This window comes from Amia ocellicauda, chromosome 7 (assembly GCF_036373705.1).
Source record: "Amia ocellicauda isolate fAmiCal2 chromosome 7, fAmiCal2.hap1, whole genome shotgun sequence".
In the NCBI taxonomy this organism is placed as follows: Eukaryota; Metazoa; Chordata; class Actinopteri; order Amiiformes; family Amiidae; genus Amia; species Amia ocellicauda.
In genome coordinates this window covers 36,132,607-36,149,490 of record NC_089856.1, presented here as the reverse complement: position 1 = coordinate 36,149,490, position 16,884 = coordinate 36,132,607, and the positions used below count along the sequence as shown (strand labels likewise).

Here is a 16,884-nt window from a genome sequence, read left to right as displayed (position 1 = left end):
ACAGAAGAAAAATCTAAATCAAATCCATATTTGGTGTGACCACCCTTTGCCTTCAAAACAGCATCAATTCTTCTAGGTTCACTTGCACAAAGTCAGGGATTTTGTAGGCATATAGTCAGGTGTATGATTAAACAATTATACCAAACAGGTGCTAATGATCATCAATTCAATATGTAGGTTGAAACACAAACATTAACTGAAACAGAAACAGCTGTGTAGGAGGAATAAAACTGGGTGAGGAACAGCCAAACTCAGCTAACAAGGTGAGGTTACTGAAGACAGTTTAGTGTCAAAAGTCAAACACCATGGCAAGACTGAGCACAGGAATAAGACACAAGGCAGTTATACTGCATCAGCAAGGTCTCTCCCAGGCAGAAATTTCAAGGCAGACAGGTTTCCAGATGTGCTGTCCAAGCTCTTTTGAAGAAGCACAAAGAAACGGGCAACGTTGAGGACCGTAGACGCAGTGGTCGGCCAAGGAAACTTACTGCAGCAGATGAAAGACACATCATGCGTACTTCACAATCAGAAGATGTCCAGCGGCACCATTAGCTCAGAATTGGCAGAAAACAGTGGGGCCAAAAAGCCATACCTCCGACGTGGCAACATGCAGTGTTTTCAGCTTCTTGGAGCATTGTATCTCAACAATACAACAGCTGCAAATCAACTGTGAAAACCCCTAAATTCCCCCAGGCTGAAACAATTATCCCCCAAGATTTCCCCCATACAAATGTTGCCCCCAAATTCCACCCTGGGCACTTAAAAATCTGGCAACAGTGTACAGACTGTAATATGTAGCACTTTGCTCTCTACCCTATGTGATAGAAGCTTGAAGTTATCTGTGAACTGTTACCATGCCCAGGGGCGTCGCAAGGGGGTAGGCATCCCAGACAATTGCTCTCACCGGCGAAGGCTCTCACAGGAAAACTCATTACTCGTTTTATCTCCTCTTACTAGTGTCTCTCCAGTTCTTGGAATGGTGGGGCTGAGGGCAAAGGGCAGGACCCTTGATGAGCTGAGGAAAGCCTTCAGATACAATGACTCTCAAGAAGGGAAAGTTCATTACAGCAGAATTATGAACACTGCTAGAGTACATCTGTGATTAGACAAAAATAGATGGTGCAGCAGTTAGACAGTGAAGCAAATATACAGTGCACGGTAGAGAAGCTACTTCAAATGAGGTTAAGGATCATTAAATTATATATGTGAATATAGGCAAAGTATTAAAATGAAGAGAAACAACAAATCGCTTTTACTCTCATCCTCCATTGTGGGGAGTGATAATACGGCAGTGTGGGTGATGACTGCAACGCAGAGAAGTGGATCATAGGACTTGTGGCCTTTGAATCGATATGGAGGATCTAGAAGAGAACACTAGTTTCAACTCTATCAACGATTATAAACTGTATGGGATAAAAACACTCCACGAAGATGATTTCAGTAACGGTGTGTAAATAGGTTCTCAGAGCAATGCCCACTTTGTATAATGTAGGCTGTACCGTCATTTCACACTGGTTTGTAAAGAAAATAAGTGTCTGAATATGCAGCAAATACACATTGCATTTAACAGTGTGTGATAATTGAGAAAATTAAATTGCTATGTGGTCCTGTTTCTGTTTGTTTATGTATTGATTCTGGTAGGAGATACATTCTTGGCACTCAAAAGCACTGCAAAAGCAATATCGACTCAAAGGAAAGAACACACATTAAAACTGGCCAGCTCTCTCTGTGTTCAAGAGGGCTTTCTCTTAAGGGTTCAATATCTCCAGGGCAGTAGAGATTATTTTAACATGAATATCAAACGAATGAACTTCCTACATTCAGATGCATCTGCTAAAAGTCTGAAGTCCTTGGTAGATCAAACAAATAGTAAGTTCTCTGGATGGTACATTCTCACTAGAATAAATACCTAAATGTGCAGTGCAGTTAACATTAAAGTCTATGTATTAAGTCAACTATTTAGATACAAATCCAGTTTTTCCTAAAAGTTTTTATATATATGTGTGTGTCTGTATGTGTGCACGCTTAGAAGCTTAGTAGAAAGTTAACTAGCATTCAATTATATTTACGTGCAATAATAAAATGACCAGCCAGATGGAGAGCTCAGTGTTATTGTAATATAAGAATAAATACAATAAATAAACATACATACTATATAAAAGAAGAAAACTGCAGCATAACTCTATGAGTGTGTCATTATGATTATGAATTATTTAAAATTCAGATGAGCAAACCAAATGATTCTGTTTGAGACTGTCAATTAAGATTATTCCTAGTGTGTAATATTTCTGTTATGTTCTTCACTGTTAAAGATTCAATGAATAAATTGCTAGGAACTTGTAGCATTTTAATATTCCCCAGAGCTAAGAGAACCATTTAAAATTGATATATATGGTTATAATAGATACCACGCAGCATACAACCTTTTTTTTTTTTTTTCATATTACTTTTTCTTCCCAAGATGCCACTGCAAAACAATATTTGTGTAACTCCTGTTGAAATTATACTTCAGAAAAATAAAAATCTATACAATCGAGATCCATTTCCAAGTACAAGGTGTTATTATTTTCTAACCTTTAAAATATATTCTTTTCAGGAAGGCAAGGAGATTTTAATTAAAGGTAGTTTTCTATTTTATCTCAATAGAATTGCCACTATATATTTTAAAAGTTGCATTTCTAGACAAGTCTATTTACAGCACATTACAAATGTTATCTTTCATTGTAGTTTCAGACATTGAAAAATAAATTGCTTTTGTCAGAAATATCTAGGGGATTAAATATCGTGTTGTTGTTTTTAAATACAAACCTTGATTCGACCTCCTCAGTAAACATTAGGCATGTTATTGCAGTAGGGAATGAGAGAGGTGGGGCAGAAACCAAGATACCGGATTTAGACAGATTTCTTTCTTATTAATATAGAAAGAAAGCTTCACAGCGGAGTGCTTTGGTGCCACTCTTGTCATCTTCTGTTTTAATTAATAACATAAATTTAAATAAATAAATAAAGCATTAGTTTGCTTTAGGGTTGCTTTGTGTTTGTTTTTGCTTGGGTTTGACAAAGAAAGTATTAATGTGGGGTGAGCTCAGCACTCCGTGATATTACCAGTGTTCCTGTTCAAGAAAAATAGCCCCAGGTGATATGAATTCACCCTTTCATCTCAAGACAGAAATTGGCAGCATTATACACACTAATAAAAACACACGCAGCTTCTTCATAATCAGCTCAGTGTAGGCAATCAAATAAGCTTCTCTGCACAATACGAAGCTGTGTGCAAATGCATTTCATAGCTGCTGGGAAGAGAGGAATGAGTCCTTTATTGTCCCTGGTTGAACTGCAATGGAAGAACAGCATCAGCAATGTAGAAGACCACTTCTTCTGTTGGGGTTGCACTCACATTCATTTATGTATTTACATCTATATTAACTTTTAGATGCTTAATATTCACGTGGGTAATTCAAAATAATTAATTAACACATTTCTGGGAAGAGGACACCCAGTCTCTTTGTACATGGGAACAGAACTGGACCCCTGAGGTTTGCACATCATTCTTTTCCAAATTCCCAGTAATCTGCCAGTGCTGCTCCTGGGTACAACCGACATCCCAGCCAGCTAAATCTGTTTTCAGATCATCACTGGCAAACATTTAATGCAGGCATTAGAAAAACCTATGCTTTACAATCAGACATCCTTCTTTATTACAGTGGGCCAGTTTGGGAGGCTGCAATCTCTGTTGTTTTAGCAGCACCCCAGCTGAATATCACAGATGGTTAAAATATGGAAAAAGAAATTGGCATGAAACCAGGAACATGTTATGTTTTTGTTCTCAGTTTATTCAATGGAAAATACCAATAAATTGTAAAATTGAAACTGTCTAACATAAATAAGATATTTATATCCTTTGAGATGGGGAAAAAAGACCCTTTAAATTATCTCCCTCTAAAGCACTTAATAGCATTTAGCTCTGTCAAAACAGTCATAACACCAAGATATTACTTTAATATGATCCCAATTGTTCAACCTTCAGCAGTGGGTGTTACAATAGTATTAAACATGTAAATCTGCGACTACAGAGGGATACAAAAAAATGTATAATTCAATTTTAATATATCATATCAAGAACATCACTCCCAGTCAAACGGAGGAAATAATTATATTCTTGGCTCATAATTGGTTGTCTTGAGAGCCCATATTTCCCTTTCTTTACGTCACTCTGTAGAACCTGGCTGATGATTCATTCCAAACCTTTGAAAAGTTAAAACAATCAGCCTTGTAGTTTTCCTGATAGGCAAAATAAAGTGTTTGTTTTTAAGCCAAGATTTCAGCCCTTTTCAGTAGATTGGTTCTAGTGAATGCCATCTACTTCAAAGGACTGCAGGAGAACAGGTTTAATCTAGAACACACATTATTGATGGATCCTACTAAGAAGGATGGTCCTGTAATACAAATTCCAATGATGTACCTGAAGTTAACAACTAATATTGGTAAGAGCTTCAGTGTGATCGCGGAGATCTGTGAAAGGGCACCTTGTGTTGAGTTTGGAAAGTTCACTGCCGTGTGCGCGGAATACAGATCAGTCTTTATTTAGGATTAAATGATGAGGCAGCAAGCCACACATTCTGAGAATTCAATAATAGCCAGTTTTACCCACTGTCAAAAAAGGGCAAATGCATTTTCAGAAAAGTCCCAGAGTATTACTTTCAGGGAGAAGGAAAAAGGCTTGCAGTCAAACATGTAATAAAGGAGAACTGAACAGTATTTAGTGATAACCTCATTATGAAAAAAAACTTTATTTGAGTTCTAATATTAAGATGGTAAATTGTGATGATAATATTTGAGGTTTCACTCTAATTAAAATTACCAATTACATATATCTCTGACTCTATTCCACAGAGGTGACGCATGGCTTCACTGCACCATATGGGAACATCGCAAACAAAACCTATATCACCTTAATATTATCATGGAAATAGTATTTTCTTTTTAAATTGATAATTATGTGTTCATGAAGTATTGTTCAGTTGAACTTCAATGCCATTTTTCTTTCATCTGTAAATTACCAGTAAACAAATTGATTCCTTCACTTTTTTACAGTTTCACAGTTTTCTAGTGGTATTCCCATTTGTCAAGACAATGTATGTATTAGATAAGAATAATTCTACATAGTAATTGGCTTAGAACCTGTATTTCTTTCCATGAAGAGGTTTTATGTATCACATGTCCCTTTTAATTTTATTTATAGCTAGATTAATATAAATCCTGGAGTAGTCCAGCATGAACAAGAACATTACCCATTCAAACTATTTTTTTCTCCTTAATAAGTTTTAATGTATCACATTTTCATTATGCTAATTTAAGAGCCCTAAAGCGTGTCCACAATCCTCCACCAATTTTGTTATGTATATAAATTGCTCATTTACTTTGGTATCTTGCGTAAAGGTTATTTTACAAATGACAACACTAAGATGCAACTGTTGGAGCCGCCGTACAATGGGGATCAGGCGAGTATAATACTGGCCCTCCCTGGAGACAGCAATGCTATTGAACAAGTGGAAAACTTTTAACAGCGGAGCAGATAGACTTGTGGCTCTCTGAAATGACAGAGGAAGATGTGGAATTAAACTTGCCAAGGTCAGAGACAGAGGTCGATCCATTAGCATTGCTCTCTTTCAATGCGGAGTAAAACTATTGCCTTGTCGTAACCATCATTTAGGGATTGCAAATTATATAAAGTGTGTTTGAAAGGCCTTCTTATAGCTGAAATGCATTTGAACAGCTCATAGGATGCATTCAAAACACGGAGCGATGGAGAAGGTTTTAATCTGCAGAAGGCTTGATCAACTGGCTTTTGTGAAAAGAAATGCTGTGATAGTGTCAAAAAGTTTATTTCTCCACTGTGACTCTATAGAAGCTTTTTTTTTTTTTGATAAAATCATATTTACTTTTGGGCTTGTGTGAAGGCTGAATACTATATGATTAAAATCAAAGACTAATTATATTGCTGTTAATCACACTGTAAACTATACCCACTGTTGACATTTAATTTAACTATATTTTGTTGGTCAGCTGTTTCCTTTCATGTCTTGAAATAGCTCTCTGTGACTTAATACTTGTCTCTCAAGTTTCATAACTTAACAGTTATAAAATAGAGTAAACAGTGCATCTAAGACAATGAGACTGGAATATTTGCAAATAGATCCATTCTATCTATAATGTCAGGTATGCAGAAAATTAATTTACACCTATCCCCAAGGTATCTTTAGAAGTATTATAATACAGCCCAGCCATATTGAAACATTGTCTAATGTTCCCACAACATTCACATGCTATTACTATTAACCTAGTGCTTCAACCTCTGCTTCCAACATTGTATGCATGGCCTAGCTGCCATAAACTGCTATGGTTATGTGCTCCATATTCTGTGATGTACATAATTTCTTTAGGGCAAGGTCAGTTATTTGAACATGGAAGGGCATTGCTTAGTTACACAACTTTGAATATAATTATTTAAAAGGAAGCTTATAATTTGAATTTGAATTCAGTGCACTTTTATAAGCTGTAAAAAACAAAACCAAAAAAAACATCTCAGTCTGTTCAGTGGATACAGTATTTATCCACACTGGAGCACAGAAAGTTTACCAAATTGAAAGAAAATATATTGGTACTTTTCAGCTGTATTGAATATATATTTTCTCAAGTATTGCCTTCAGTCTTTTATTACAATGATTAAAATCTTCTCTACAATGACAAGTGGCCATAGTCTTTTTTCCTAATGCACATCAGACCATTACTTTCTACCCAAGGAAAAAAAAAAAAAGACCTTGACTGAAGCCTTATTAAGATATGATTTATTCAAAAAGTGGCAAGGCAGTAAAAAAAAATTGAATAGAATTATAATGATGTGATAGGTTTCAAAAGGGCCTGAACAAAAGACTCAGTCCTCATTAAGTTGATTGAAGTATGTGGTCAAAAGGCAATCAGTTTGAACTCCTCCAAAGGGGGCAAGGCACACTCATGAATTCTCTTTAAAATAATTTTGTCAGGAATATTCACAGTGGAGGAACAATAGTGTTTCACCCATCTTCAAGATTCTCGTTGCTCTGCTTAGGGAATGATCGGGACGGTCATAATTAATAGGAGTATCACCCCATGTAATAGACAGCAGACTGGAGTAGTGATTGGGGTTGCGGACATGTATGTGGAGGGTCATGGGTTTGAATTCCAGGTGGGCTACTACTGTTGCACTCTTAAAAGGCACCCAGATTGCTCAAGGAAAAACACAAAGAGAGGGAGCCTATGTACATTACTTGGGATAAAATCATCAGCCAAATAAGGAAATAATAATAAAACATTTTATTGTGGAAATTATGAGAAGAACCACTCTGAGGTTACAAAAAATAAAAATAAATCTCCTGCTGCCCATTTTAGTGGCTCAAGGCTTCAATGTTTATAATGTCTATGGATTTGGTGGGTGCAATATTGCAGCTTATTTTTGCTACATCCTATTGCGATGCAACAGAAAGAATAAGAAAAAAACGAACCATTAATGCAGCAAAATGTCAAATGGCTTGTGGCACATGTAAACACCAATTCTTTTTTACTTACACAACAGAATCTGCAGTTAAGCATTTCCAAAGCAGACCATCCGGCATTCGTTGAGGTCAATGAACAAGGAAGTGAAACATCAGCATCGGCAGGTAAGCAGAGATTCCCTTCTCCTTGTTTGTATGAAAGTAAAGGAATACAGTACTGTGTACAGCATAAGTTTGAAAAGAGATTTCATCAAAGTGGCAGTGAAAAGTTCTGTGGGGTTATATGTTTTGGCTATATTATTCTGGAATAAGTTAATGTGCATTTGGCTATCCAATATGCAGTGGGCTGATGGGACATTTTTCTCAATTAACCTCTCACAGACTATTCCTTTTATACATTTTAAAATGTCACAGGATATTAGCAATATCAAAACAAAAACTTCTCATTGCTTCTGTGTTGAACTCAATTAAAAACAATAACTTTTTTCATAATGGTCTTGTCTGCATCTGAGTGTTATAAATGAGGTTTTCTGCATACTTGAGAGACTAATACCTAAGCAGAAAATCCAGACACAGTTTGTACTACTCTAATGGCAGATCTATAACTTTGTCTAAAGGGCATTTCCCTTGAATGGCTCACTTCCATTCACTAAATGTTTAAGAAATAGGATTTCTGGGAATGGACACTTGATCGATACAATGTTTTCTCTGCATGTATTTAATTTAGTCTGGGTCACTTTGTAAATGCACAGACCTCACTGCACTGAATATGAAGGTGATATCCTACACTTTCTAACAATTTCTCCTTTCCATAAGAATTCAAGTTGCAGTTATAATGAGCATTCAGGATTATATATTCATCTTATTCTTTCCTTTTCCTCATAAACCAAAAAGTTAGTTATACAGTCTGTTCCAATACCATATATTTTCAATCATTTAATATGTAGCCCAGCAAAATGAAAAATATTAGGTTTAAGCAGTTTTGTGCCATTACAAAAAAAGGAAGTTATTATAACTCGTTAAAATAAAGTTTTGTTGATTCTGCTAAGCTTCATACTGTAATCCTCTTGAAAATCATGCCGAATATATTGTTAATTAGTTTATACTGAAATAATTACCTCCCATGGCAGACTTATTGAGGCCCTTTAAAATGGTGGCAAAAATATTTCACATCTTTGATTTAACTGGTCGTGTTTTTGAGGGGTGATAACCCAGTTCTTAATTAATTTATTAATAATGCATGAACTGTTCAATCTATCACTCAATTGTGTGGTCTTTGTGTGTTCTTCCATGAAATTAAAATTGTTTAAGCCCATATTTAATCATCTAAGGAAAAGTGCTGTGTTGAGAAAATGTTTGGTGGGCATTAAACCAGAAACAATTTATAATCAGGAAACAATATTATAAAGATTTAAATCACAGGTACCCTTACATGATCTTAAACAATCTATTGATGTATGCTTTATGATCTGAATTTTAAAAAAAATGGTAATCTGCATAATTTGCTTTACAACATGAGAAAATGTACAAAAAACACAACTTTTTAGAAGTATGTACTCGCTTCTCCCCCAAACACTACTGTTTGTGTGGATGAGCTGGCATGAATCTTTCTATGAATTTGTGAACGCAAAAGACTAAGCACTGTTAGGTAGTGATGTGACCTGTCACTGAAGAATACCTTGGTAGTACAAATTCCCTGCACCACTGGCCTTTTGCCCAGGCAAAGGTGAGAAACTGCCAGTTCAGTACCCATGAGGGAGAACATCAGTCACATATAATTTGTTATTTTTAAATAAAGTTATTAGGATATATTAATCTATCTGAGTGCTGTCGAGAGATTTTGGGAGTGTTTCCAAGATACAGGAGATGTTCATAGACATCGGAGCTATCTATAGGCAAGGTACATAGCCATTGCCAGGGAGTATCTACAGGACCTCATAGCAGCTAATGAAAAAGGTGTTTTAATGCAGTGAGATAGTAGCCACTTGAATATAATTGCTATTTTGGTTGTTTTTACTTGTTTTAAGGGAAGCTCTTTTTTGCTGGAAAATGTCATCCTTGGGATATCAGACTTGCCTTGTTGGCACTTTTCTCATTTAGACAAAGGCTTATTGTGCTTTCATTTATGTTTTAAGTATTTTTGTAAAAAGATAAACAGCTCACCAGGAAAGTTTGTTTCTTGGTCCTTCTTGAATCACCTTTAAATATTGATGTAAATAATGAACTGAAAAGCATCCTGACAAGAATCTGCAGTGCCTCAAGACCTTCCTCCATGTGATTATCCTCTAGATGGCAGTACGAGCAAGACAACCACTGACAAACACCGAATAAAGATGTACACACAAGACACAAATGCAGTATTAGCATTTCAACACAAATCTATATAACATGGTATGGCACAGGGCAGAAGAATTTCATAACAGGTTGAAGATTGGAGTCAGCACACGTTCTGAGCTCATGGCCTGCGTTTGCAGATAACAGCTGGAAATTTCAGCCATAAAGTGGTAATTTACAGATATGAGAATAAACGTGAGCTTCCGAAATTGAAAATAGCTGTGTTCGTTTAGTACCCCTCATCTTTGCACAAGTCTTTTGAATATAATAAGATTTACAACTTAGTACTAACTCCGCCATTGGCTCAAACTGTAAGCTTGCTTTGTGGTGAGTGGATTTGCGTTTGCATTCAAGGCATGCCTCTGGATATCTCCCATGTATTATTTTCTGTATCAAGCATTTCATGCTCAGCTCCCACATTATCAGAAAATACTTAATAGAAACCAGCTCTGACAGCTTGGCGGTCCACTGCATCAGCCATTTAACAGCTTGTTCTTAAGGGCTAGAACCTGTCATCTCAATGCCAAATACAAGAATATGTTCAAGAGCCACTGTTATTACTCTAGCAGTTTCTTTGATTATTCGGTAAGCTTGACATCGAAACATTTCATTTGGAATTTCATGCGCAGTCAGTTGTATTACTTCTTCCTTGTTGCAGACACTTGTCCCAAAGCAGGATCTCAGAGCTCTCAAAAATGAAATAAAATCCAAATAAAAATCAGGAGAGCAGCTTAATTAAGTTAACGGAACAGTCTTCTTGGCCATCTGTAGTCATCCCTAGTGATTGCTGACATTATCAGCAGCCTAAGCTCCCACACCATTCCCTGCATTTCATAAATTGGGTGTTGAAGACTGCCGGTATTGAAAGGGCCCATCAAATGCTTGTTCTGCTTGTCAACTGCCAGCTAACGTTCATGAGAAGTTTCATGGTTATTGAACTTCTCTAAGGCCTTTTCCCTGTTTTGAAAAGTCAGCTGTCATAAAGGCAGTCTTGCTTCTCCTTGAAAAGGTCATCAGTTCACTTGTTACATCATGGCTCAAGAAAATATATGAGACACTGTCCATCTTTTTGGTTTCTGTTTTAGCTGGCTGGAGACACCAGGCTCTTTAACCTTGAAACTCCAACGCGGGGATTTTTAGATTGAGTACAAAGGTGTCTTCCAAAGAGTGCAGTTGAAATGGCGAGGCACTGAGGTCAACAGGAAGCGCTGTTAGGGTGGAATTTCACAGCCATCATATGAAAAACATTATTTGCCTTCGTCTTATGGGACCAGGGCTATCATCACTTTCTCTATCTTTATCCCATAGGACACGAGTTAAAAAAGGAGCTGAAAATAATATAAATCTAGAAGGCTTTCAAGTAAACTGATCAATTATAGCCATGTTTCATTACATAACAACATATATCAACTATATATTGTTATTTATGAAAGGTGGACAAAATATATGTTTCGATTAGACACAATAGGCTATAGAATTATGAAACATAAACCCATTTACAACCAATTATTGATGTTCCTAAAATGTGTTCCTAAAAGAATCCCAATATGTTTTTAATGGTTAGTAATCGACATCTATTCCTAACTATATCATGTGTATATAACTATAACATGCGACCTTTGACAGTAACACATCAGATGCATATGTGAAATACTGAACATCTGTCATTGCTGCGAGCAATGCCGATAAGAAACTTCAAGAAATGTTTCATGTGACATTATTTTTGAAGCACATTAAAAAAAAAAAAAGAAATAAAAAAAATATCCTTTTTCTTTAGTATAACACAGTTGCCTAACCTACTTATCCACCTCTTATTTAGGTAACTTTAACAGTTAGGTTTAATTAGGTTTATTAGATTCAGTCTCAATGGGCCACATTTGAGGCAGACAGCTCAGTATCACTGCAGTCTTACCAATGCTTCCACTTCATCAGTATTCAGCAGCATGATTTGGTAGTTTTCTGGCTGCTGGAGCTAAAGTTAGGGGATAGGATTGCATTTTTGTGCTGTGAGTGAATAAGATTAAGTAGCAGGTAAGAAAGAAGAGTGCCAGCAGACTGTCTTAACCTTGTGTATCACAGGGTTGTGGGTTTGAAGCCCTGCACAGTGTGTCAAGCTGTGATCTGAACTTTGCCTGTTGGGAGGTGGGTTACTGTACTATCAAAGGGCACAAAAGGTGGAAACCTCCCTGAGTCTTTTTTTTTTTTTTTCTCCTTTCAGAGGGGAAGTGGAGGAAAGCTTTGGAAGACTGTCTTGAAATAGCAGCTCAGGAAACTCTTTTGAATACAAATTAGGTGTCTTTGGGCTGGAGCTTGAGCCAAGTCTCACTGCTGTGGAAGGATTTGTCTTCCAGCCGAATGACAGACTGAACGACTAGTAGAACACGAGAGTTGCTCATAGTTTTAGTTCTAGAGTCTTAAGCAAAATGATGTCCCCAGCTGTTTTAAATGTAGTTGTTTAAGATGACATTGGGTAATTATTGATTTAGTACCCTGTGCTCAAATAAAACAATATGGCCAAATATGATTGGTTGTATGATGTGCATTTCTTTTAGTTTGTGGAATAGTTATTTTCTATTTCATTTCACAATATGGAGTATATATCCCATTCCCTCCTCAAGTCCTTTTTGGTTTGCCTTTACTTTTGGAATGTTTAATGTTGCAAAATAAATATAGAAAATACATCAATGTTCACCATAGCTGAATAGGAGTTGAGCATACAACTGTATCATGGACATTATGCCCCAAAGGATCTGAGCAGATGGAAATCATAGGCTACAGAATATAATAACATTTTTATTAAAGAGTTTCAGTATCACAATGTCCCAATGTCACATTATTACTCACTGTGCACAAACATACACACACACACATATATATAGGTGCTGTTGAAACACGTTAACATTGTTTGCTGATGTTTTTAACATAACATTTTTTAAGTGTAAGAATTAAAGTATACAGACTTCAGTGGATTTTCACAGTTATATATATATATATATATATATATATATATATATATATATATATACAGTGAGGGAAAAAAGTATTTGATCCCCTGCTGATTTTGTACTTTTGCCCACTGACAAAGAAATTATCAGTCTATAATTTTAATGGTAGGTGTATTTTAACAGTGAGAGACAGAATAACAACAAAAAAATCCAGAAAAACGCATTTCAAAAAATTTATAAATTGATTTTCATGTTAATGAGGGAAATAAGTATTTGACCACTTTGACTTAGTACTTGGTGGCAAAACCCTTGTTGGCAATCACAGAGGTCAGACGTTTCTTGTAGTTGTCCACCAGGTTTGCACACATCTCAGTAGGGATTTTGTCCCACTCCTCTTTGCAGATCCTCTCCAAGTCATTAAGGTTTCGAGGCTGACGTTTGGCAACTTGAACCTTCAGCTCCCTCCACAGATTTTCTATGGGATTAAGGTATGGAGACTGACTAGGCCACTCCAGGACCTTAATGTGCTTCTTCTTGAGCCTCTCCTTTGTTGCCTTGGCTGTGTGTTTTGGGTCATTGTCATGCTGGAATACCCATCCACAACCCATTTTCAATGCCCTGGCTGAGGGAAGGAGGTTCTCACCCAAGATTTGACGGTACGTGGCCCCGTCCATCGTCCCTTTGATGCGGTGCAGTTGTCCTGTCCCCTTAGCAGAAAAACACCCCCAAAGCATAATGTTTCCACCTCCATGTTTGACGGTGGGGATGGTGTTCTTGGGGTCATTCCTCCTCCTCTAAACACGACTAGTTGAGTTGATGCCAAATAGCTAGATTTTGGTCTCATCTGACCACAACACTTTCACCCAGTTCTCCTCTGAATCATTCAGATGTTCATTGGCAAACTTCAGACGGGCCTGTACATGTGCTTTCTTGAGCAGGGGGACCTTGCGGGCGCTGCAGGATTTCAGTCCTTCACGGCGTAGTGTGTTACCAATTGTTTTCTTGGTGACTATGGTCCCAGCTGCTCCTCCCGTGTAGTTCTGGGCTGATTCCTCACCGTTCTCATGATCATGGAAACTCCACGAGGTGAGATCTTGCATGGAGCCCCAGACTGAGGGAGACTGACAGTTATTTTGTGTTTCTTCCATTTGCGAATAATCGCACCAACTGTTGTCACCTTCTCACCAAGCTGCTTGGCGATGGTCTTGTAGCCCATTCCAGCCTTGTGTAGGTCTACAATCTTGTCCCTGACATCCTTGGACAGCTCTTTGGTCTTGGCCATGGTGGAGAGTTTGGAATCTGATTGATTAATTGCTTCTGTGGACCGGTGTCTTTCATACAGGTAACGAGCTGAGATTAGGAGCACTCCCTTTAAGAGAGTGCTCCTAATCTCAGCTCGTTACCTGTATAAAAGACACCTGGGAGCCAGAAATCTTGCTGATTGATAGGGGATCAAATACTTATTTCACTCATTAACATGCAAATCAATGTATAACTTTTTTGAAATGCGTTTTTCTGGATTTTTTTGTTGTTATTCTGTCTCTCACTGTTAAAATACACCTACCATTAAAATTATAGACTGATCATTTCTTTGTCAGTGGGCAAACATACAAAATCAGCAGGGCATCAAATACTTTTTTCCCTCACTGTATATGTATGTGTGTGTATATATATATATATATATATATATATATATATATATATATATATATATATACAGTACATTTCTGCATGATAGGTCATTTTAACATTCACTAGACTGCATTAGTACAGATGATAATTTAATCTTAATGCAGTGCAGTTCACAAATGTTTTCAGCTTGAAGTAGCTTGTCATTTAAAAGGGACTTATGATCTACAGTGAATTGCAATGCATTGTGGCTTGAGCATTGAAACTGAAATAAAGTGCCTCCACCTCCCTCCCCTCTCAGATGATCCTAAGTTCTATACATGTGGAAACACTAGTATATTCACTGAGCTGTTCAACTGGAGACTGGCCAATATAAATACCACTTTTCTCGTTTAATTTATATATTAACAGGCAAAGTTTTGTTTTTCCAGACAAAAACCAAAACCAAAATGGTTCATTACATTAAATTGTATACATGCATATGAAATGCAAATGTATATTGATTGTAAAATTGTATTTCACTCAGTGAAGACATGATCAAGCCGCCCCTCAGCCTGTGTTTCCCGGCGCTCCAGCACAGCGACCCCCAGCGCCGCCGCCCGCGCTCTCGCGAGAGTTGCCCGTCTCCATGGACACGGCAACACACCGGCGGCGCCGCACTGCACGCGCTGATGTGGTGACGGCAGCGGAGACTAAACGCTTCCATTGCGCACATTATTACACACGCATTCACAGTTTGCGGGTCTAAATATTGAAAGGTATGTTATGGTTGTTTGTCCTTGGAGAATATTTTGTATAACGTATTTGTATTTAAGATAGCTAGCTAATATATTTGTATACACCTTAGTTACTAGCCTATTGCCATAATTAAAAACAACCATTTTTAAACGCGTGTTTTTTAAAAGGTTGTTTCAGTAATAATATACATTATACTTCAGTGATTTTCATGTTTTTTGGGTGTGTGAGAGAGGTAGGGTAATGAAACGTAGCTGACCGTGTATTAGTACGTATTTGTTTCCAAAATAATATTAATTTTATTACAAATGATCCTGCACATTATCTCCTAAAGTTGAAAAGAAAGTCAGAGGAAAGTGTAGTCTAATTATATCAGCTGAGCAAAGGAAGGTTATGTCCTATCTCTACTACAAGGAAAGGCATATTTTACGAGATGATAAAACCATTTAAATTGGAACCAGCTGTGATATATTGTGCTTAAATACAGTGCATTTAAATGTCTGCTCCTCCTGATTGTTAGTGTGAGTTTGATACAGGTTGTCTGTGATTTAAGGCGGTTAAATACAATAAATTCAAATCCCCGCTCTTGCTGTCTGTAAAGATTAATTTGATATACATTAAGTCCCTTTAGGAAAAGATAGAAACGTCTTATCAATTATGATTCCGGCTTCATAGAATTCTGTAATCTCTTCAAAAGCTTTCTCACTTTATTGTTGAAATACTTTTTTTTTATGACTTTAATTTGATATTGCCCATTTCGTGTCTGGAGTGAAATATGATTTAGCTCAATTTATGGTGCTATGAAAATGTGTATTTCTTCTTTTTATTGCAGGGCAGGATTTTTGGTTTCCGAGAAAAGGCTCCTTACAGAACAAGAATGAATCTGAATGATTTTGTTGTGACAAACAAGCCTAGTTCAGTAAAGCTTAAAACCAGGTATGTGCTCTTGGTTTTAATCTGTATAGAGAGCAAAAGTGAAAGCCAGTCTAATAACGGGTGAATACAGCTGTAAGGCACAAACTGAAACTGAAAGTTTCTGGAGAGCTATCTGACCTCAAACATTTGCTCACAGCCCTAACTTTTAAAGCAAGGAACATAAGGAATTTCTTCCCCCCCCACCCCATGACTGTTTCAGCAATTCCAATTTAACTAGTATGTTTTACTTTTTTATTTTGCACATTACACAGTAGCACAGCGCCTCTCATTTGTACCGCCACAGGAATCTGCGAGAGATGAAGCTGGAGACGGCGCACTTGGAGTTTGAAAGTAAGGACATGGAGAGCAGACTTCAGCAACTGAGGCAGAGCATGAGCAGAGAGAAGGAGGAAAGAGAGTATGTGAATAAGTTGTCTTTTGATATTGTTAGGGAGACTGATGTCAGTTATGATCGATGTCTTTAAAGAATGGGGCACATATTCCAACACATGTAAAACTGTCTTGATTTCACAGGTGCACACATACCCTCCTGCTAGAAACCTGAACCTGCTCTTTTGATGAGGATCAATGGATGGTGTCAATGCGAGTTTTTAACCGTTTTCTTTCTGAAAATGATTTGGTCCATCACAATAACTCTTTGGCAAGGCACCTAAAATTGGGAATTAACAGTAGAAAAAAAAGTTTCCTTACCCAATGATGTTACTCTAGAAGGGCTGCCTTTTTCATGCTCATGCTTTTCTAGATCAACACACATGCTATTCCATGTTTGCTAG

The 16,884-nt window shown here is 37.1% G+C and overlaps 1 protein-coding gene across 3 annotated transcripts in view; it reads left to right on the top strand.

Moving 5' to 3' along the window:
• Positions 1 to 15,076: 15,076 nt before the first annotated feature.
• zbbx (zinc finger, B-box domain containing) overlaps positions 15,077 to 16,884 on the top strand; it is a 33,823-nt gene continuing 32,015 nt past the window's right edge. For all 3 annotated transcript variants that reach the window (XM_066709385.1, XM_066709384.1, XM_066709383.1), the window contains exons 1-3: positions 15,077 to 15,198; positions 16,008 to 16,111; positions 16,395 to 16,508. In XM_066709385.1, coding sequence (XP_066565482.1) covers positions 16,053 to 16,111; positions 16,395 to 16,508 — 173 coding nt within the window. In that variant the 5' untranslated portion in view covers positions 15,077 to 15,198; positions 16,008 to 16,052. The remainder of the gene's footprint in view (positions 15,199 to 16,007; positions 16,112 to 16,394; positions 16,509 to 16,884) is intronic.